This window comes from Dendropsophus ebraccatus, chromosome 2 (assembly GCF_027789765.1).
Source record: "Dendropsophus ebraccatus isolate aDenEbr1 chromosome 2, aDenEbr1.pat, whole genome shotgun sequence".
Lineage (NCBI taxonomy): Eukaryota > Metazoa > Chordata > Amphibia > Anura > Hylidae > Dendropsophus > Dendropsophus ebraccatus.
This window is the reverse complement of record NC_091455.1, coordinates 80,502,353-80,526,301: the sequence shown is the minus strand read 5'-3', so window position 1 is coordinate 80,526,301 and position 23,949 is coordinate 80,502,353. Positions and strand designations below refer to the sequence as shown.

Below are 23,949 nucleotides of genomic sequence, written 5' to 3'. Positions count from 1 at the left end.
TTTTTCTGGATTTGATGCACTCAAAAATGTGCAGTTTTGCACTTTGGAATTTTTGGCGCTTACGCTGTTTACCATGCGAGATCAGAAATGTGATAATTTAATAGTGTGGGCGATTACACATGCTGTGACACCAAATATGTTTGTTTTATTTTATTTATAAAATGGGAAAAGGGGAGTGATTCAGACTTTTATTAGGGGAGGGGTTTCTTTATTAATAAAAACTTTTTTCTTCCACGTACATTAATTAGAGGCCCCCCTGGAGGACTATATACACAGCACTGATCTCCCATTGAGATCAATGTTGTGTATACAATAGAGCACTGATCCATCAGATCAGTGCTCTATAACTCTGGTCTGCAGCAGATCAGATACATGGATTGCAGAGCCGGGATCAGCGTCATTCCAACGCCGAGGCCTGGCCCTGCCCGGCCCGGCCCGTATAACGGATCTGACTACTAGACACCAGGGATAAGGCTGCAAAGGACTTTTAAATGCAGCTGTCATGTTTAACAGCTGCACTTTACTGTCCTAACTAGACGGTGCAGCGATCAGCTGCACCCACTAATAGCTGCAGTCCCAGGCTGCAGAAAGCATCCAGGATCGCAGCGTGGTCCCTCTCTGAACCTCCCCACCCACTGCAGGACGTACCGGTACAATCCTGCGGAGGGAAGGGGTTAAAGTGTCAATGTCCTTATAGCTTTCAAAATCCAAATCAACAGTAGATGTGAAACATAGCAAGTTTTATAATTTATTTTTAATTTTATAAATCAAAACACTCAAGCCATCCCCTCCTTATGAGCTGCTGTATGTCTTTTCAGACTGAGGGCACTGTGTTAGACTGGAAATAATACACCACTTCCTTCAGGACAAACAGCAGCTGATAAGTACTGGAGTTTTTTTTTTTTTTTAAACAAGTAAATAACAAATCTATATTACTTTCTGGCACCAGTTGATTTAAAAAGGATGTACTGTGTGGCTTTGTGTAAGGTCTCCTTATTAGGTTGCTCTAAACTGCAAATAAATTGTCTTTAAAGCAACTCTGTACCCACAATCTGACCCCCCAAACCACTTGTACCTTCGGATAGCTGCTTTTAATCCAAGATCTGTCCTGCTGTCCGTTCGGCAGGTGATGCAGTTATTGTCCTAAAAAAAATACTTTTAAACTTGAAGCCCCGCGCCAAACGGGAGTATCTGTGCCCTAACTTTGCACCACCTCTCCATCCCTCCTCCCCACCCTCTTCATCATTAGTAATGCCACTGAAACATTTTTTCCATGCTGAACATTGTACAGGTCCTTAATAGAGATGAGCGAACCGGGATCGGGTTCGAGTCCATCTGAACCCGAACTTTCGGCATTTGTTTGGCGGGGGCTGCTGAACTTGGATAAAGCTCTAAGGTTGTCTGTAAAACATGGATATAGACAACATGGATGGCTATTTCCATGTTTTACACATAGCCTTAGGGCTTTATCCAATTTCAGCAGCCACCGCTAATTAAATGCCGAAAGTTCAGGTTCGGATGGACTCCAGCATGCTCGAGGTTCGCTCATCTCTAGTCCTTAACGATCCAGCCCATGTGCCGAGCTGCCACAGGTGGGGAATCTGCCTGGAGCATTCCTAATGATGAAGAGGGTGGGGAGGAGGGACAGAGAGGTTGTGCAAAGTTAGGGCACAGATACTCCCGTTTGGCACGTCATGTTTAAAAGTTTTTTTTTAGGACAAACGGACGGCAGGACAGATCTTGGAATAAAAGCAGCTATCCGAAGGTACAAGTGGTTTGGGGGGTCAGATTATGGGTACAGAGTCGCTTTAATGATCATGTGTAAAAATTGTTCATTTTTAACCACAATATATACTACTCAGGTTGCAATCTTACATTATTCACCCAAAGCTTTAAGGTGAACATGTCAGCATGTCCACTGACCTGATCAGCACTTAATTCCTCTTGGCATGGGGAAGTTTGGAAATCCATGGCAAAGAAAACGCCAAGACCGTAATGACCTCCATTGGATCAGAATGTGAATAGAGCTAAGCTGTAATATTACACACAACTTAGGGAGAGGTCTGTGTCTGAGCATTTCTAATTCTAGATAACCCTTTTAATTGGGATATGTTGTAGTCAAATTTGTACCTAGCTGTCCATTTTAGTTCCCACTATACATTGTAATGAGTAAATACCTGCAAAAAAATTGTTGCATACCTACAATCCACACCACATGCCGTGTGGATATTTTTTTCACACTCTTTAAAATTACGCGGCTCCATTGATTCTAAAGGAGCCGCGTCATGGAGGGGCGGGGGTTCCCTCTTACTGGGGGTGGGCCGGCCTGCTTTCAGTGCTTCAACCCAGCCCGGTAACTATGAATAGAACGGCGCCATACGCGGGAATCGGGCCACGATTCAAAAAAAGACCGCGGCACCAGCTTTTCCGTGTTGGCGCCGTTCGATTCATGTGTAATTTTAAAGAGAGTGTACCTGATAGCACATCCTCTTTAATATCTTATCTCCGCTGTCGCTAATGTATTCCATTGTGGATTTTCTGTCTACAAATCCAATCGGAAGGTCTACAGTATTTACACCACATACGGACATTCCCTAAATGCTGTGGTTGCTCTGTCTTATTCATTTGGTAAATAACTGTGTTAAGTTTCATATGCTACATGCTAAATGTACTATTTTTATTATTTTTCTTACACAAGAGTGCACAGATTAGTTCAGTTATTACATCCATAATCACACCACACATAACAGGTTCACAGCAGAGACACTATCATCAGTATAAGGTTATGTTCACACATTGTATTTCATTTACGCTTTTTTCAACCAAAATTTGGAGTGGAATTGACAGAGCAAAATTCTAATGGAAATATTTGCACAGTTTCTCTGTTTTCATTCCACTCCTGGTTTTGGTTGAAAAAAAAAAACTGATGGAAGTACTATGTGTGAACATAGCCTAAATGGTTAAAGTGCAGTTAAACCTTTATAGGAGGGATTGCAGATAAGGGTATGTGCACACTATGGACTTTTGGTGGAAATTTCAAGCTTGAAGTTCCGCCTGCCCTATAGACTGAAGCTCAATCTGCCATCCGCCAAGGAATTGAGGTGTCAGTTCTTTGGGCGGACAGCAGATGGAGCTTCAGAATATCATTGAGTCTATGGGACAGGCAAACCTTTGAGCGGAGACCGCTGCACGGACTCTACTTGAAATTTCCACCCAAATTCCGTAGTGTGCACATACCCTTAAAGTGTATTCTCCAATTATTCTGTTAGTATGTACCTACAAATTTTCATGTTGTTAAGACTGGAATATACCATTGTCAGGCCTTAAAGGAAAAGTCTGGCGATTGTTAAAAGCTGGCAGCCTGCAGGGAGGAAATTGATTACAAGTAAGCACTTACCTCTCCTCATGCCCGAGGTGAGTGGTGGAAGTGGCCGCGGGATCTCCGGGGGGGTTCTATGTCACAAGCTGGCTGATGGACCGGCCGCTCACCCAGCGGGACGCCGCTCCAGTCACTGATTGGCTGAGCGGCCAGATCAGCAGCCGGGACAGGCCTTTCCCCCCAGGTTGTGAAGTCATCACAACTCGGGGGAATATGAACTCCGGAAGGGGTCCCGCAGCCACTCACCATGGACACGAGGAGAGGTAAGTGCCTACTTGTAATCAATTAATCAATTTCCCCCTGCTCCTGTCTGCAGGATTCTAGCAATCGCTAAAAATGTTTATAAACATTAAGAGATAGCAGCATGAATATTGCATTACAACTGATATTTGCCTATATATAGTAGATGCCTATATATATATATATGATGACTGTTAATCCAAGGCCTTTACTCCATAGTGTTATTCCCGCCGCCCCCCCCCCCCTTCCCATTTTCTTTTGTTAGTGATGCTGTGGTGTTGAACAGTGCTAATGACTATATATACACTAGCTGGCATTGACAAATGGATTTATACATGGTTGCTAATATAGCATATATAGATGATTTTGCAAGGCAGAAAAGCAGTATATAGTGAATGAAGTAGCAAAGTAGATCAGACAGATGCAAGTTCTTGCAGAAAACTTGCATACAGTTTTGTTCCTTCAATATAATTGTACCTATAAAGAAAAAAATATATGTATACATTATTACTTATAACTTTTCTCTTCCATAATAAAACATTCCATGTTTTGAACACAGCTTTTTTGTGTGAAAATAATTGTATAAATACTGGCTAAAAAGGCATACTCTTTATATCAAACAATCTTACACAGTTTGTAATGGGCTGATTTGGTTCCCTGGAGCACGGTATAAAGCTCCTGTGTAGCTCCCACTGTTGGCTGTGCATCGCGATTATGCATAGTGATGGGCGGTCGGTGGTCAATCTTTAAAGGAGAAGTCTGGCCAAAATTATTTTTAGATATGTTATTACTTATGGAAAGTTAGACAAATTTCTAATGTACATTTATTTTGAGAAATGCACATATACTGCTATTTCCCTTAATTTAGTAGATCATGGAGTGTTAGAATTCTCTCAGAAACAGTGATGTCACGACTCAGGGTGTAATTCCTATGGAGTGTCCAGCAGAGGGCGCTCTATATGTAGAAGCCTATGGCACTTTATTGTTTCTATGGATGTCTATGTAAACTAATGGAATGTAATGTACAGTGTGCAGTAGCGGATTACAACAGGTCCTTTTTGGGCGGTAGCCCGGGGCCCATGGCCACCCAAACAGACTTATACTTTAAGTGGTGTATTGTCTCCTGGCTACAGTTCTGCCATGATTTGCAAAAAAAAATCACTGCTTTTTTTACCGCAATTTTGCACAAATCAGGGCATCATGACATTATCTATCCTGTACTATTAGCACCACGCTAGTGCTGCCATAGTTACAGTGGGGTAGGGGGCCCAGGCTTGGTGACAGTGTGCTGACAGTGTGCCTTATTGATTGAATACATTTATGGAATACTTTGGGGAGCAAGTGTCCTTGCTCCCCAAAGTATTCTGTAAATATATTCAAACAGTACATTTGGAGGGCACTACCTCCCCCTTCCCTCCCTGCTTGGTGCTGCTGCCACCACCACATATACACAGTACTACTCCCATCATCTGCTCATAGTATGAGCAGATGATGGGGGAGTAGTACCAGGGCCGATCTCCATCAGCGGTAAGCCCGCCCCCTCCCCCCCCGCTGCACTGGACTATATGCACTGAACTGAACTCATAGTATGAGCAGATGATGGGAGTAGTAGCTGGGTTATCCCTATCACATGCCTGCCGGGCACAGGGGGGAGCTGCTCATCACACAAGTGCTGTGCAGCCATCATGCCCCCTCCGCTCCCCCCTCCTCCTCCTTCCAGGATCCGGGAAACTTCACACTAACCCATGGCTGACTCCCCGCTTGGCCGCCGCTCTCCGCTCACACATACTGGCTCCCGGTGCTTCCCGGTGTCCAGGAGCCGGTATGTGTGAGCGGAGAGCGGCGGCGTGGCGGAGAGTCAGCCATGGGTTAGTGTGAGGTTTCCCCAGATCCTGGAAAAAGGAGGAGGGGGGAGCGGAGGGGGGCATGATGGCTGCACTGAACTTTTCTGATGAGCGGCTCCCCCCTGTGCCCGGCGGCAGGCATGTGATAAGGATACCCCAGATACTACTTCCATCGTCTGCTCATACTATGAGCAGATGATGGGAATAGTAGTTCAGTGCATATAGTCCAGTGCAGCGGGGCGGGGGCTGCAGGATTGCAGCGGTTCGGCGGGCTTACTGGTATTGGAGATGGCTCTGGTACTACTCCCCCATCATCTGCCCATACTATGAGCAGATGATGGGAGGAGTATTACAGTGTATATGTGTCCAGCACCGAGGAGGGAGGAAGATGCACAGCCACCTCTCTCCCTCCCTGCTCGGTGCCCTCCAAATATACTGATTGAATACATTTATGGAATACTTTGGGGAGCAAGGACACTTGCTCCCCAAAGTATTCCATAAATGTATTTAATCAATAAAGCACACTGTACATTACATTCCATTAGTTTACATAGACATCCATAGAAACAATAAAGTAGTCCCATAGGCTTCTACATATAGAGCGCCCCCTGCTGGACACTCCATAGGAATTACACCCTAAGTCGTGATGTCAATGTTTCTGAGAGAATTTTAACACTCCATGATTTACTAAATGACGGAAAATAGAAGTATATGTGCATTTCCCATAATTAATGTACATTAGAAATTTGTCTAACTTTCCATAAGTAATAACATATCAAAAAATAATTTTGGCCGGACTTCTCCATGTTGAAAGACAACGATCAGCCAATAATCGTTTCTTCGGGTGATCATTGTCTTTTTTAGGGTCCATTCACACAGAAAGATTATCTGACAGATTATCTCCAAAGATTTGAAGCCAAAGCCAGGAACAGACTATAAACAGGGAACAGGTCATAAAGGAAAGCCTGAGATTTCTCCTCTTTTCAGATCCATTCCTGGCTTTAGCTTCAAATCTTTGGCAGATAATCTGTCAGATAATCTTTCTGTGTAAATGGACCCATACATGGAACGATAATCAGCCTGATTGGGCGATTAATCGCTCTGCTTAAAGGAGAAGTCCAGCATTTTCTAAAAACCGGCATCCTACAGGGGGAGGGGGGAAATTGATCACAATTACTAACTTACCTCTGCTCGTGCCCATGGTGAGTGGCAGTAGAAGCCGCAGGACTCCTGGCCAAAGTCATTTTCCCTCGGGTTGTGATGATGTCACAACCTGGGGGAAAAGGCCTGCCGCTCAGCCAGCCAGTGACTGGAGGGGTGTTCTGCCCCAGTCACTGACTAATGAGCGGCCAGTCCAGCAGGGGTCCCGTGGCTGTTCCTACTGCTCACCAAGGGCACGAGGAGAGGTAAGTTAGGGCCCTATCACACCAACAGATGTCTGGCAGATTATCTGACAGTTTTTTTCAACCAAATCCAGGAAGAGACTATAAACAGAGAACAGGTCGTAAAGCGGGCAGGGGGAACCTTTGGCCCTCCAGCTGTTGCAAAACTACAATCCCCATCATGCCTGGACAGCCAAAGCGAAGCTTTGGCTGTCCAGGCTTGTTGGCAATTGTAGTTTTGCAGCAGCTGGAGGACCGAAGGTTCCCCATCTCTGTCGTAAAGGAAAGACTGATATTTCTCCTCTTTTCAAATGTGTTCCTGGCTTAGGCTGAAATAATTTGTCAGACATCTGTTGGTGTAATTGGGCCCTTAGTAATTTTGATCATAAAATTGATCAGTCTCCAGGAGGGGGGATGATTGCACATGTATTTTACCTAAGTGGGTAACTCCTTTAAGCGTTAATAAATAACATACAGTTTGTATATCGAATCAAGTGTAAAGTTTCCTCAGTAAAAGCACCTGAAATTTTACCACTTTGCCTTTTAATGGAATATTTTTGTAAATCGATATATATCAAGAAATTCTGAAATCTGTAAATTCTGGGATCTGTAATACATTGTTGAACAAAAGGCTGTAGAGCTTCACCTTGAGGCCCCGTGCTGGTTTGAGTGAATGAGAGGGTGCGCGCTCCTCCACAGCCGCCACTCTCCGCTCAAAGAAGTGACATGTCATTCCTCCGAGCGGAGAGCGGCGGCAGCGGAGGAGCGAGCACCCTCTCATTCACTCAAAGCAGTGTGAACGGGGCCTAAATGTTAAAAAAGAATCCTAACACTTACATGCTTATTTTCTCATTTTGACCATGAGGAGCATCATCTGGTCCACCGATACCAAGTAGCATGACACTTTTTCCTAAAATGTCTTCAAAATCTTTCGCTATTGGGATTGTACCCCCCGCACGGATCATGTCTGCATCGACACTAAACACTAGCAAACAGATTACAAACATGAATACCTCCAGTAATTTGCACTAGGAGCATAGTAATGCTAAACACATAAACAATAAAACAGATCCTAGTATGCATACCATAAAAATTTGTAGCGCTTTATCCCACTTACAAGGTAAGTTCCCATATGATGGCCATACTGTATCATATTTATCTACCGTGTAGTTTTCCCCACAGCAACCAATCACAGCTCAGGTTTCATTTTACCATTGTTTGTACCGACATTAAACATTAGATGTTATTGGTTGACGTGGGGAAAACAAGACATGGGTTTCAGGCAGCTTGATAAATCTGGGTCACTGTATTTTTCACAATGAAAAATCAACACCATGTTCACAGATAAATCCACTCCAAATCATGGTGATTTGTTGCAGGTTTGCCAGTTCAGATTTTGCCACTATTCACAACAAAATTTTAAATACTTCTGACTCCAATGAAAATATTAATATCTGCGTTTGTGCCGCGCTCTGGCCCGCCTCATCACTCCGTCTTCCTCCCTCTTTTCCATGAATATTTAGTGGTCGCTCTATTGTCCATTCTCGCGCCGCCACTGACAAGGGCTGAGAGCAATGTACAGACAGTTTGGGCATGCGCCGGTGAGATCCTGGGCCACTCGTTTCCTATCTTTGCCACTTAGCGCCAGGCATCGCACACCCTAGGAGCGTCGCACACGTGCTGACAGTCCCGACTAAGGGTATTGACTTTAGTCCCTTTGCGCACGTGCGCTGGTCCTTCAGTTTACGACGTCTGTGCAAATGGCATAGACACGAATCATACAGCCCGGGATCTTACCTGTGCATGTGTGAACTGTCTGGACAGCATGCAGCCCTTGACAGTAGTAGCGCGAAAAATGGAAGATAGAGCAAGCGTGAGTGGAGGCCGGCCACCACGGAATATTTATGGAGAAGAAAAAGGACAGTGGTGAGGCGTGCCAGAGTGCGGCACGAGTGCTTCACCCCGACTCCCCTTGGACTCTTGATTACAGTACAAGAAATTAAATTGTGCAGCATCCCCTCCACTGAAACCTAAGGCAAAGATAACCTGTTAACTAGTAAGCTGCCACTTAATGGACAGTGTTTTGCTGAGTGGGCAGTGTCTTGTTCCAATCCTGATCCTAAAAGTGGTGTTGGAGCTCTGTTACAATAATGGGGGGGGACAAGGAAGGTAACTATAGTTTTTTTTTTTTTTTTTTTAATATAGACCAGTTGCCTTGGCACATTTAAAGAAAATGTATTGCCATGTTCTTTCTTTCTTATTTGTTTATATTTTCTGATTGTAATTTTCTTATTTTTATGTTTAGTATATCATTGTAGAGACTGCCAATGTGCTTTTTTAAAGTGACACTGTCACCCCTTTTTACATTATGTCTTCTCTACACAGGTGTAAAGGGTAAATTTTGCAGTTTTCATACCTTATTTTATATCATACGTCATGGTGCTTGTTCCAGTAAAAAGTGATCTTTTATCATCTGATGATTGTGCCACCTGGGTGGGGCTTCTCGACTGAAGTGCCTTTTAGCCCTGCCTACAATGCCACCGTAGACCCCACCCTCTGTTACATGTCATTTAGCCCTGCCCCTTCAATGGCCATTGAAATGTGCCGGCCTAAAGGTCTAGGCCCTACCCCCTCTATGTCGGCCTATAACAATGTCCGACGAGGGGACAGGGCCTATGCTGCAATGACGTCATGGAGGCAGGGCCTACAACTGTGATGTGGTTGAGACTAAGTGGCGCTGCATTTGGTGAATCCCTGCCCAGGTACCACAATCTGCACCATGACATGATATGAAATAAGGTATGAAAACTGCAAAATTTACCCTTTACACCTGTAAGAGTCAGAATGCAAAAAGGGGGTGACAGTGTCACTTTAACAGCATCTAGGGACATGCTTAGTAACTTATGTGAGCTGTGGAAAGGTCATTCCACAGGGAGGGGGAAGCAGAGGTACTATTGTATTTGCTATCTACTGTTGTTACCTTTCACTGTATTGCTGTACACATCACTTTCCAGCAGCCCCCTGCTTATTACCACACAAAGAACAGAAAGTCTCAGTGATGAAGCTTCTGATGAAGTGAGCGAAACGTGCGTCGGGCTGGTCGGCCGGATGGGGGTAAGATCTCAGTGTTGGTTTGTTTTTTACTTCTGTGTGGTCGCATAGGAATCGAAATTTATAGGGCCTTACTTATGGTGCTCTATTAATTACCTGGCCAGCTGCTGAGGGATCACAAACAGTCTCTCCTCCATTATACTATACTATATTATACTTCATCTATGCTGGTCATTCTTTGTAACTGCATTGCAGGTTGAATACTTGTCATCTGCTATAATTTCAGTAATTTCCAGATGGTAGAGTTGCAATTGGTACACATTATATTGCAACACTTATAATTCCCATTTTATATTTATTTACCACACTGAGATCTTTCTCCCCCTCTGGCCTTGTGTTATTTGTGTCATTTCCCATGAAATTCCCTAGTTTTTATTAATTTTTGTAAATCATGTATATGTAAATAAAGGATTTTGTTATATTTCTAAATAATTGTGCAATTTTTTTGGTTTTCTAGTCTCAGGTGTGACAGCCTGCTCAGCCAATCACTGACTGAGACAGGAAAGTGCCACAGCCAGTGATTGGCTGTCACTCCTGAGACGAGTTAGTCTTGGAAGTGGGAGTTCTGCAGTCAGCGGCAAACATCAGGGGAGCACGGGGAGGTAAATATCAGCAGCAATATCGGCTTTGGACTCGTAGTAAAATGACTGATTAAAAACTTGATTTAAACAATAGATCATTTTCTGATGACAATCCCTTTAAAGGGAATATGCCATCAGAAAAGGACCTATTGTTTAAATCTTTGAAATTTTGATTTTCTACTTTAATGTCTATATTTTAAAATAATATTAAAACCTTGCCATTTTCATTCTGGCTACTAAGTCTAAGGGTAGCTTCACACGTACTGGATCCGCAGCGGATTTCACACTGCGAGTTTGCAGCGAAATCAACTGCGGATCCTTGTAGTGTAAAGTGAATGGGTCACATACCCACAGCAGAATTTTCATTCCGCTGCCAGTATGTGACCCGACCCCGGCCCGGAGCATACATTACCTGCTCAGCGCTGCGGCTGTGTGTGAGGCTCCTGGCTCCCCTCGTTCCCCATCAGCCAATCAGTGTGGCTGATGGGGAGCCTCACACACAGCCGCAGCGCCGAGCAGGTAATGTATACTGCGGGCAGCGTGAAATCCGCTGCAGATCCGATACGTGTGAAGCTACCCTAAAACTTAGCTAAGACTTCCTGTTCTATCTCTGCTGATAAAGAGGAGAGTGCTGGAAAGTAAGCTGTTTATAATTATAGCAAAAGATGAAACCATTAATATATATCCCTGGACAACCTCTTTAAGAAGAATTTGTTGTATATATTTTTTTTCTTTTTGCACAGTACCTTATAGGTGTAGTGAACAGCATTCTGATGCTGTGTTCAAGTTCCATGCAGTAACTTATTTGCTGAGGAGTTTGTATAGTGTCATTATCTTATGTGACTATCTACATTCCATTACTAATACCCTTACTGAATATGTTTCCAATGTTACCTCTTTTTACTGCATTTCGAGCAGCCAGATATTGGGGTTCACTCATATTAGCTAACCAGGGCTGTGCACCTATGACCATGGTTACTTTCATTTTGTTGGGGCTCTTTCGTTGTGCAAATTTACTTTCCAGGTAATCAGCTACCTAATAAAATAGTAAAACAGTAAAGTTGTTATATTAAGGAAAGGAAGAAAAACATAAAGCATTGGGCATCTCCATAATGATGCAGACCCACAGAATGCAATTATATCACACAATGAAAGTCATATATTCTTTTTTTTAAGTTGTAAAATAATAGAAAACAATAGAAATTGCTATCTCAAAATAAATATCTTTAAATTAATGGGATGAGCGTCTCCAGTGGAACAAGTAGGTTGCAACATATGATGCACTGGACAGTTTGCTATTTGCACCTAATGTGCATGAAAGGCGTACTCGGGGCTATGTGTATTGTCAGTGTACGGCCATGAAGGGGGTGAATATAGAAGCCGCTGGTCACTTACCTCCCCGGTTCCAGCGGCGGGCCCCGGATCGTGCCGCCCCGTTCTCCCGTCCAGCTATGGCTTGAGACGTGACATCTCAAGGTAGCAGAGTCCTGCCTCGGCCGCTTAATGGCTGAGCTGCCTTGAGACGCCACGCCTTAAGTCGCAGCTCAGACCAGGAAGCAGAGGCCGGATGGGAGAACGGGGCGGCGCGATTCAGGACTCGCCAATGGAACCGGGGAGGTAACTGACCTGCGGCTTCTATATCCACCCCCTCCCCAGCCGTACACTGAAAATACACATAGCCCGGAGTACCTCTTTAAGCTCTGAAAAATACCTGTGGGTTATGGGTCAAAATGCTCACTACACCCCTTAATGAATTCCGTGAGGGATGAAGTTTCCAAAGTGGGGTCAGTTGTCAGGGGTACCTTAGGAGTTGTTCAACTGCAACATGGTGCCCTAAAACATGTTTGTACTAAATAATTTCATTCCTCCCCTTTAAAGCCAAATATATACATGGTCACAAATGGCATATGGCTGTACTCAGGAGTAACTTAAAGACAAATTCTGGGGTGCATGTACGCCTGTGTTTCTTGTAAAAACTTGTAATTTGTATGGCCTAATTTCCTTTACCTTTGGGATCTAAATGCTCTGTATGCTCCTTGATAACTTCTCTGAGAAGTTTAGTTTAAACAATGGAGTCACATCTGGGGTGTTTCCACTTCAAATGCACATGGCTCCCTAAAACCATTCCAGCAAAATCTGCACTAAAAATAATGTCCCTTCTCAGCCCTGCTGTGCCAAAACATTAGTTTATGGTCACCTATGGGGTATTGCTGTACTCAGGAGAAACTGGCAGCAAAACTGGGTGTATTTATTCCCCTGTGCTTCAAAATTTAATTTTATTGGAAAAAACAACAATGCCAAAAACTTTCCTTAAACACCTGTGGGGTCTAAATGCTTATTACACCCCTAGATAAATTCTTGATGAGATGAGAGGTGAAGTTACCAAAATAGTGTAATTTTTGTGGTGTTTCCAGTGTACTCGTACCACTGAGATCACCTTAATGCACATGGTTCCCAAAAACTATTCCAGCAAAATCTGTGCTTAATATACTAAACAGGGCTCCTTCCATTCTGATCTGTGCCTTATGCCCTAACAAGTATTTTTAAATTGGAAAACCCCTTTAAGAATTTTTAAACCAAAACCAGGAGTGGATTAAAAACACAGAAAGATACTCAGTAAAATACTGTGTGGGAACATAGCCTAAGGCCGGGTGACAGAACGGCCATTGTTTGTAAGGATCATCCCGGACGGTACTGCAGTACCAGTGGAATGATTTCCATTTGTGCTGAATTGGAATTCATTTTGTGACCTGTCAGGGATGTGCGGCCGTTATTCAATGAATAGCGGCTGCACAAAACTGACATGTCAGTTTTTTGTGCGACCGCTGGCGATCCCGGCTAGAATGTATACTATGGGGGACATGTATCATCCGGCGTACGGATGATTTTCGGCGGAAAGTGACGAATTGCGCATTATTTTATTCGCAAATGGCCGATTTGCGAATAAAATATTCACAAATCAGCACTTTCCGCCGAGTACGCCGGGGGGTGGGGAGGGGGTGTGAAGGGGGCGGAACGGAAGGCGGACTCAGAGTCCGCGCGATTCACCATCCGTTCCGCCAAAAGATACGCCGAAAACCTACTCCAGTCCTCAGGTGGCGTAGGATTTCGGCGGTGCGCACCAGAGCGCACAGGATTTATGTAGAGGCAGTCCGCCTCTACATAAATCCCCGTAGCGCTGGAGATGCGGGGACATTTTTAAGTCCGGCGAAAAAAACGCTGGACTTAATAAATGTCCTCCTATGTGTATACACTCTGGCTGGGATTCCCTCTAACTGCAGTGCAATGTACTGTAAGTTTAGTATTAATCATGGCCATTATTGCAAATCGCCAACAACGGCTGTGATTAATACTAAACTTACGTTGTGTGAACATAGCCTTAGGATGCAATTAGCTTGGTTCTTAAGGGGTTATAGACATACCTGTTTCTCCACAACAGATGGGTTCATATCAGGAACTTGACGAATTGAGAACTTTCCAATAACTTTGGCAGGTATAACTGTCTTTGTTCCAGATCCTGAAAACGCTCCTTCAATGCCATGGATTGTTAAAGAAGGGAACCTCCATCTGTACATAAGTAGCTTTTCCTGAATATAAAAGAAAAACGTTAAATACCTCCTATGAAGTAGCAGATTTTGTTTTGTATCATTTAATAATGTGACTTTTTTTTTTTAAAAGAGTACCTATTTTTATACTAATATTTACTAAGATGTAAAGTGCCTCTGTGAAATAAATTCCAGCAAAACAGGCCCTGTGCAATAAAATCAGAGTTTTGGCGCTCACTCAGAATTCCATGAGGTAGAGGTCACAATACAGGAAGCTGTTAATCAAGGTGGTAAAGGATACGAATGGCCCGAGAGGCATTGCAAACAAGTGGATGGGATATTTTGACTACACATGGTATTTTAGTCTTGATAACATCCAGAGATAAGTGTAACTGACCTTTGTGCTATGCAGAAAAGTGTTTATTCCTGTGTCTCTCTGCAGATCCTCCAGGTCAAACACAAGATTTTTGTATAATTCTACTTCTTGTTCAGTAACAGGTAAAACATCATCATAAATACCAGGAATCAGAATTTTGCCATTCACATCTGCAAGCACACCTTGAAATAGATAAGAATAAATTTGATTATAAAATAAAATAAATAAAATATTTACATCTCTCAATAGAGAACTAGGCTTTACTTATACAACCATTTCAAGGGCCTTTGTGAAAGCTTTAAACCCCTATTACAGAATTGCTTTCTCCTCGTTCCCTGCTCGCTGCCAGCGCCATTACTTGTCTGCTGCCACCACTCATGTTATGCGGAGCGATGGCAACTGATCATTGCTATCATTGTCTTTCATCATGTTGAAAGATGTTAAAAGACAACGATCAGCTGACATCAAGTGTGTCTGCTGATTGTTGCCTTTTATTGCACAAAGTGATTATCGGCCCAATACAAATCGGCCGGTAATTGCTTTGTGTAATAGACCTTTATATGTTGTGCCAAAAAATTAATCTTGCCAGAAGAAAGTAGACACAGATTCAGTGATAACAAAGCCAATTTACACCTGTGTTGTCAGGTCTGTTTTTCTGTTTTGCCAAAAAAAAAGAAACTGATTAAAGGGTTACTATGGCGAAATTTCTTTTTAAATCAACTGGTGTCAGAAAGTTATACTGATTTGTCATTTATTTCTATTTAAAAAACTCAGTACTTATCATCTGCTGTATGTCCTGCATGAAGTGGTGTATTATTTACAGTCTAAGGCTATGTTCACACTGCGTAAACTTACGGTCGTGGATTTGCATTCGCACATACGTTCGTATGTCCGAACGCACTTCCGACCGTAAGTGCTAGCCGTGAACATACGGCCGTTGTTTAATGTGGCTTCCTAGCATGATTTCAAGCGGGCTGACAAAGGTCGTTTACTTTAAATATAGCGCCCAGCCCGAGAAACCACATATCAGATGTACGTTCACGTCCGCATTGAAACTCACGGCCGTAGGTGCAGCATTTCTGGCCGCAAATAATGGTCTTGTTCATTTTTCACGAGACTGTATAAAATCCGACCGTAAGTTCGTACGTAGTGTGCACTTCCCGGCCGTAGTTCCATTGCATTACATTCATATCAATGAACCTCAAACTTACGTTCGTATTTTTGTGGTTGTAAATACGACCGTAAGTTTACGCAGTGAGAACATAAACTAAGGCTGGGTTCACACACAGTATATTTCAGTCAGTATTTGGTCAGTATTTTGCAACCTCAACCAAGAGTGGATTGAAAACACAGAAAGGATCTGTTCACACAATGTTGAAATTGAGTGGATGGCTGTAATATAACGGTAAATAACTGCCATTATTTCAATACAACAGCCGTTGTTTTAAAATAACAGCAAAAAATTGCCTTTAAATGGCGGCCATCCACTCAATTTCAACATTGTGTGAACAGAGCCTTTCTGTGTTTTTAATCCACTCCTGGTTTTGGTTGCAATATGAGGACCACAATACTGACTGAAATATACTGTATGTAAACCCAGCCTAAGTCTATGTGCACACACAGCAGGAGACTGCCGGGACACGGAATGGCTGGTCTCTGAAAAGAACATCCCGGCCGGTACTGCAGTACCGGGCGGAGAATCTTTCCGGCTGTAGAGTCCTGATGCGGGCGCATCCGTGCGTGCCCACATCAGAACACTCCACTGCGCGCTATGGAGTGAGCGTCCAGATCCGCTCGCTCCACAGTGTGCACTGACATGGGTGTCTGCGGCCGCTATTCGCTGAATAGCGGCCACAGAAAACTGACATGTCAGTTGTTTGTGCCACCGCGAGAGATCCTGGCTGGAGCGTATACCATGTGTATACGCTCCGGCTGGGATCCCATAGAAGATAAGGCAGTGTGTCCTTTCGTACAAAGTACGGGCGTTGTTGCTGATTGCAACAACGGCCGTACTTTTACGAAAAGATATGTTGTGTGAACATAGCCTTACACAGTATTCTTTGCTGCCACCCCTGTCTGTGATAGGAGCTGTCCAGAGCAGAATTTTTTTTTTTATGAAGATTTGGTAATCATTAGATCAGAGCAGGGGATCAGTAACTACAAGACTTAGATAGCCCTACAGTTCAAACATAAACATTGGTGGCAGCAAAGGAAGCTCTGTCACCCCTTACTGCTGCCATTCAACGGAGGTGAATATGTAAATACAAAACTATACATTTTTTGTAATAATATACTGTATATTTTTTTTTTATTAAAGCGATGTATTATCAAGAGAAAAAAATATCAGAGTAGCACTTAAAAAAAAAAGGTTTTACTTTTCTTGAAATTCTGTTCTTAAAATTAAGCATGTAGAGTTAGTCTGGGTCTTAAGCAATGTTTACATTATGGCATATAATATGCATTAGTACAGCAGGACGTAGCCAGGGGCAACAGGATCACCACTGCAAATATACATTTCTTTGTTATATTAAAATCTGAATATGATTCGGGTAATACCTCTTTAAGTGTAGCTATGTTGTCTGATGAATGTGTCTTTTTATATAAAGTTAAAGCTGAAGGGCCATGAATTTAATTGATGGTTTCAAAACTGACTGACTGTTCTATGCATGTTACAGAGCCAGAGGGAGCAGTGCATGACACAGGATTCTCTTCTGTCTTATTTGAAACTTGTGTCATGCACCTCCGCCTTAGGTCATAGAGCAATGTTTTGCCTGAAATTTTTCTATAGGCATCCCAATTGATACTATCCAAACTGTCTACTTTTGTCTGGTTGAGAAATTAAAAATTTCACATTATTATTAGGACAGTTTGCAAGTATCAGATTCTGGCCTGGTGCCGAGCCCTTTAATTTTTTTGGGTTTTGGTGTGGCATTTTTGGGTCTGGTCCTGTGACATGGGGGTCGCAGGGCCTTCCCATGGCCCCCGTTCCCTGACTGTGCGTGCCTGCAGGGTTGGTGGCCACTGACTGGCACGGTGTGGACTTAGTGTAGGGACCCATGTGTATCAGATACCTGCACGAGGTACATGGGGCAGTGTGGCTTGATCAATTCACATACAGAATTCTGATGTTTTTTATGCAGCCGAGAGGCACTAGTATCAGCCATAGGTGTGAGGTGCAGCACTCTTTTTCTTCCCTGAACCATACTTTAATTTTTTTGCTGAGTCATACTGTAACAAAATTTTAGATGCCAGGTTGGTATACTTAGACGTCGGTATTTATTACGGAAAAAAAATCAATATGTTAGTATTATTAGGGCTACCAAATATGTGTATAATATTTACTAATGTGTGATGCTTATTTAAAGGTTACCCATAAAGAAAATGTCTGACATGTCATAAGAGATAAAGTCTAGAGTTTTGATTGGTAGGTGTACTGTAGGTGCCTTTTAGTCCCATGGGGGGGGGGGGGGCCCAACCCCTGCAGGCAGGGGGATTCGGGAACGTTATAAAGAATGTCTCTGTGCTCTGGCAGCACCGCTCTCATCACTCTCTGACAGCCATGGGACCAGCAGCTGCAGCGTCGCAACCCAGCTGAGGGCTTGCCGACTCGTGCAGTCAGTTACTGTTGTGGTGTCCCGTGCCAGTCACTGATTGCCTAAGGGAGCAGCCGATCAGCCAGGTCATGACGTTGCAGCTGCAGGAGGCCAGCGGCTGTCAGAGAGCGTTAAGTCAGCACTGCAAGGGCATAGAGATGGGTAAGTATACATTCTTTATTATATTCACGCACTCCCCTGTCTGACAGTGATTTTTTTTTTTTTCCGTGGGATTTCGCCTTAAAACTGCAGGGATAGGAGTTTAGAGCATTATCTATTACTAAAATGTCACAGACATACTGTAAATATACATTTAGAGATTTAGAATAAATGAATTACCACTAGCTGATTATGTACATATGTTTCTGTGATGTTGCAGCATGGGGACAAGAGATGAGATCCTAAAATACTGTAGATATAAAATTTTGGAAAAGAAAAGTCTTGGTATATTACCTAGTAGATATATTAAATCATTCATGGCTTCATATACTGTTCCTCCAAAACCTCCGGAGTGAAGGTCTCTCCTTGCACCTTCAACCTGATAGACAAAAATAGAAACTACAGTGTAATGGTTACCAGTTGTTTAACATGGGATATTTTTAGCACCATCTTTGGAATGTAGTGCTACTTCTTTAGGCTGGGTTCACACTATGTATATTTGAGGCTGTATTTGTGAGGCTGTATAGCAACCAAAACCAGGAGTGGATTGAAAACACAGAAAGGCTATGTTCACATAATGTTGTAATTGAGTGGATGGCCATCATTTAATGGCAAATATTTGCTGTTATTTTAAAACAACGGCTGTGGTATTGAAATAATGGCCGTTATTTACTGTTATATGGCGGCCATCCACTCAATTTCAACATTGTGTGAACAGATCCTTTCTGTGTTTTCAATCCACTCCTGGTTTTGGTTGCTATGAGGACCTGACATGAGGACCAAATACAGCCTCAAATATACATAGTGTGAACCCAGCCTTATACTGTACCTTGGTTGTCAGAAAAGGTACAATGTTACCCTAGCAGTTCATGTGGCCATCCATAATCACATAATTTACATGTGGTTGTCAATGCCACTGTATTCCCCACTGAATCTAATACTGTGGTCAAAAAGTGTGGAAATAAATTTTTTAAGTGCATTGCCTTTTTTTCCTTACCAACTATCACATTTTCAAGTCCTTTTGCACCTTCATACATAGACAGAAGAACAACTTAGCTATAACATACCTACAAACCATTGTGCTAAAGCCTATCATGCAGTTAAAGTGTCTTGAAAGGAATGCATTAAGCCTGGAAGATATCTAAAAAACAAAATTCTTCACCAGTACCTTATCCTTATGTGCGTAGCTAAGATTTGTCCTCCTGTGATATATGCTGGAGTGGATGTGCTTCTTAGTGGTATTAACTACAGATATAATGTATAGAATAACTTACCTCTATGAAAAAGTAGCAGTTTCCTCTGGCTCCATAGGTGATCCCTGGTTTTGTGCTAAGCCAGGGGGTATCAGTTACCACAATGTAGTCAACATCAGAGAAAAAACTGTCCTTTTTCTCTTTAACAAGTTGCTCAAGACCATTTGACCCCACTTCCTCCATTCCCTCAATAAATAGCTTCACATTTACTGGAAGACCCTAAAAAATTAATTACATAAATCCATCACCCATTCATTTCTCAGAATAAACACTATAAAGCAATCCTAATTTCCATTTACTAAAGAGTGGGTAAACTTCATGGTAACAAAAATCTATGTATTCTTTTTTATGCATCATTAACAATATACAGTATTTCTGTATGCATGGAAAAAGTGCCGACATATGATTGTTACTAAGCCTGCCTGTGGGGTTACAGACATTATCTGCCCTTCAGTACTGTACCTGTACTAGCTGAAACACTCTTGCTTCAAGAAGGAGCAGTGCTGAACAGAGGGATCAGGCACCACTGAACAAGGAGGATTAAAGCGACTCTGTACCCACAATCTGCCCATCCCAAGCAGCTTGTACCGTCAGATAGCTGCTTTTAATCCAAGATCTGTCCTGGGGTCCGTTCAACAAGTGATGCAGTTATTGTCCTAAAAAATTTTTTTTAACTTGCAGCCATGTGTCAAATTGGTGTGGCCTAGAGTGTCTGTGCCCTAGGCATGCGACGCCTCTCCGTCCTTTCTCCCCACCCTTTTCATAATTAGGCAGACCCCTAGAAGAATTTCTCCTAATCATCACTTGTCTGACAGGTGATGAATAGGAGACATCCTGCCACTGGCATTCCTATTGATGAAGAGGGCAGGGATGAAGAGGTGTCGCAGGCCTAGGGCACAAACACTTTAGGCCACACTAATTTGACAGAAGGCTGCAATAACTGCATCACCTGCTGAACAGACTCCAGGACAACTCTTGGAATAAAAGCAGCTATCTGACGGTACAAGCAGTTTGGGGGTGGGGGGCAGATTGTGGCTAAGGGTGCCTTCACACCTACTGGATCCACAGCGGATCTCACTTCTGCGGATTTGAAGCGAGAACCACTGCGGATCCGTTACCATTCACCCCTATGATAGCACATATTCGGGATTAACATCCCGCTGTGAATATGTGCTTTAACCCCTCGCTGTCCGCAGCACCGCCGCCGCATTAGCCCATCCTCGGCCGCATCCACCATCTCCCGCCGCATCCTGCAGCCTGCATCCCCTATCCCCAGCCGCATCCTGCTTTATGCTCTCGGCGGCGCGGCTGCAGTGAGGTTCCCGGCAGCCGGGAGCCTCACTGCAGCCGCGCCGCCGAGCAGGTACTTTATGCTCTCGGCGGCGGGCTGCAGGATGCGGCCGGGATGCGGGCTGCTGGATGCGGTGGGGGATGGGGGGATGTGGCCAAGGATGGGCTAATGCGGCGGCGGGGCTGCGAACAGCGAGGGGTTAAAGCACATATTCACAGCAGGATTTTAATCCTGCTGCAAATATGTGCTATCATAGGGGTGAATGGTACTGGATCCGCAGCGGTTCTTGCTTCGAATCCGCAGAAGTGAGATCCGCTGTGGATCCGGTAGGTGTGAAGGCACCCTAAAGAGTCACTTTAAGATATTGACTATAAAAAACAAAACTGCCCTGTCTTTTTATCTCTTAGAACCACAAATTGCATGTCATAGAGCAAAGCCAAATGGGACAAAGGGAATCAGGGTTATTGGCCGATAAGGATAAAGTTGCAGTTATTCAAAGCTTCACAAGAAATGCAACTGGGCACCCGATTTGCATTTGCCCAAGTACCTCTAAATGAGAGAAATTCTGCAAATACTGTCAATTCCTTATACATCATTATAAATCCTAAAATATCTAGCTACAAAACATATATGATAACAAAAGCAGGAGATGTCCCCCAAAGGAACTAAGTGACATACAAATTTCCTAACAGACTCCACTGCATGAAGCAAAGCCAGAACTTGTCCTTTGTCATCAGAAGTTCCTCTGCCAAAAAGATTGCCTATAAAAAAGAACAAATATGTAGTATCATCGATTAAAGACAAATAGGTCTCTTGTAAACAGTTACTACAAAATCAACAATATACTGAGAGAAGTCACTTTCCTGCAACAGATGGTTTATGCTGTTAGATGGTGGATTGTTTTTACAATTTTATACAGTGACACCTGTCCTCCTTTTGGATCTGGTATTGCAGCTCAGGTCTATTGAAGTGAATGGTAATGTACTGCACTACCATACACAACCTCTGGATAGTTTTGAGCACCACAAAAACTAGTTTGCTTCAGTCATTCTCTTGCCCAGTGGCCAATTGATATTTAAATGTTTAGCTGGTGGAATCCTTGCTGATCAGCCCTCAATGCCAGGACAAGCTGGTCAGCTTTTGTAATGAGAATTTAATATTATATGTCACCTATTTAAACTCTGCCAGATGAGATGTTGATCGTTGCAGCCTCTCTCTACCCCCTTTTCTGCTATGTCTAAATGCCCTCTATATCTGTGCATACTGTTGTATTGTTTATTATTTTTTGTATATAAGCCTGTTTTACCACACTGTACCTCAAAGCTGATGAAGTGGGACCCCTGACCTCTTTTTTTTTCTTGTTTTTAATAAAGAACTGCATTTAGAGCATTTGATTACTGTTGGCTAAAGAAGTTTGCTGCAGCCCTAAGGTTGCCTGGAAAACATGGATAGAGCCATAGGCTGGGTTCACACTATGTATATTTCAGTCAGTATTGTGGTCCTCATATTGCAACCAAAACCAGAAGTGGATTGAAAACACAGAAAGGGTCTGTTCACACAATGGTGAAATAGAGTGGATGGCCGTCATATAACGGTAAATAACTGCCATTATTTCAATACAACAGCCGTTGTTTTAAAATAACAGCAAAAAATTGCCTTTAAATGGCGGCCATCCACTTAATTACAACATTGTGTAAACAGAGCCTTTCTGTGTTTTCAATCCACTTCTGGTTTTGGTTGCAATATGAGGACCACAATACTGACTGAAATATACTGTGTGTGAACCCAGCCATAGGTCTTTATCTATGTTTTCCAGGACTCTCTAGGGCTGCAGCCAACTTCTTCAGCCACCAGTAATCAAATGCAGATCATCTGATGTATGTGTTATTGTGTATGTGTTCATAGACAAGTGTCCCAGTAGGCCTAGTTGGGGCAACCCTCACTGACTTTTTTGGTTGGGGCAAATTGACTAATTACCATCTTGTTTCCTGAAGAAAGAGTGACATATTGAGGCTGAGGGTTGTTTCACACTGCCAGACGTGCGGGCACAAATGAGTGCTGAGCAAGATGGCTGCTGGCTTCTAGTGTCTTTACACAGCAAGATTAATTGTGCTTTTGGGCTGCACAAACAGTCACTGTATTGTTCGTGCAGGTCTTTTAAATGCATTGTTTTGTGGCAGATAACACAAATTTTAGCAGTTTAGCAAGTTTGCTCATTTGACCTGTGTAAAAGGGCCAGTGATTATCGGATAAATGAGCATTCCAACCTACATTTTATATTTATTTTGAATAGAGACTAGTAGTTACAGTGTCATAACAAAAAAACTGTACAATTTCATGATTACTATAAAATAATGCAGGACTTACCTTCTGTTTCTGTGAGATTGTATGGATCTGTCTTCCATCCATCATCTTTTTTTGCAGGCTGTACATCCATATGACCATAGAAACAGACAGTTGGCTTGTCTTTGTCATTCCCAAACTCTGCGAGAATCACTGGTGGCAGAGGAAGTATTCTTCCAGGGGAATACTAAAATTGAAGCATTATTAGGGTCGTACTAACTGAATGAAGATAGCATATTGGAAGATAATTCAGCATTCTAACCTCTTGATCACCGAGTTCTGCCATTTCTACTTTTCCACCTATCTTTAGGATATAGTCCTTTGTCACTTGCATCATGTGTTCAACCTGGTCCCTTTTTGAGGGGTCACTGGAATCACTTTCTATGGCTACCCAGTCTTTCAATCTCTGCAAGAAATATGCAAATTTACATTAGTACATTACATTCTGGTCATGTTGCTACTGACATATACCGTGTTGACCTATTTATTTAAAGGGGTATTCTAATTTGTAAATATCTAAAAATTTGTTTAGCCTGATGAAAAACATGAAAAAACCTCCCTGTTGCCGTAGTTCTCCCAGAGCTGAGGAAGTCTGACAGTGAGTCTTGTGTTTGTGATCGGTGCATTGTACTGCCCTGCTAAGCCATTGATTGGCAATATCATGCATCATCCCTCAAAAACAAGAAGTGCTGTACAACTGGCCCTGGGAGAACTGCAGTGGTAGGAGGAAGTGAGACAAGTAAGTAAATGTTGTTTTTTTTTTTGTATATTTTCCACCAGACTGAGCACATTTTCAGTTAAAACTTTAAATCTCAAAATATCCCTTCGACAAACTTTCTTCAGGCATAGAGA

The 23,949-nt window shown here is 42.9% G+C and overlaps 1 protein-coding gene across 2 annotated transcripts in view; it reads right to left on the bottom strand.

Annotated features, from left to right (window-relative positions):
- Positions 1-2,663: 2,663 nt before the first annotated feature.
- The window catches only part of LOC138784533 (beta-Ala-His dipeptidase-like), a 46,321-nt gene continuing 25,035 nt past the window's right edge, over positions 2,664-23,949 (bottom strand). For both annotated transcript variants that reach the window (XM_069960130.1, XM_069960129.1), the window contains exons 3-12: positions 23,360-23,503; positions 23,122-23,284; positions 21,433-21,515; positions 19,485-19,682; positions 18,505-18,589; positions 14,480-14,640; positions 13,960-14,124; positions 11,432-11,573; positions 7,683-7,830; positions 2,664-4,096 (exon numbers count right to left, since the gene is read on the bottom strand). In XM_069960130.1, the coding sequence (XP_069816231.1) occupies positions 4,033-4,096; positions 7,683-7,830; positions 11,432-11,573; positions 13,960-14,124; positions 14,480-14,640; positions 18,505-18,589; positions 19,485-19,682; positions 21,433-21,515; positions 23,122-23,284; positions 23,360-23,503 (1,353 nt within the window). In that variant the 3' untranslated portion in view covers positions 2,664-4,032. The remainder of the gene's footprint in view (positions 4,097-7,682; positions 7,831-11,431; positions 11,574-13,959; positions 14,125-14,479; positions 14,641-18,504; positions 18,590-19,484; positions 19,683-21,432; positions 21,516-23,121; positions 23,285-23,359; positions 23,504-23,949) is intronic.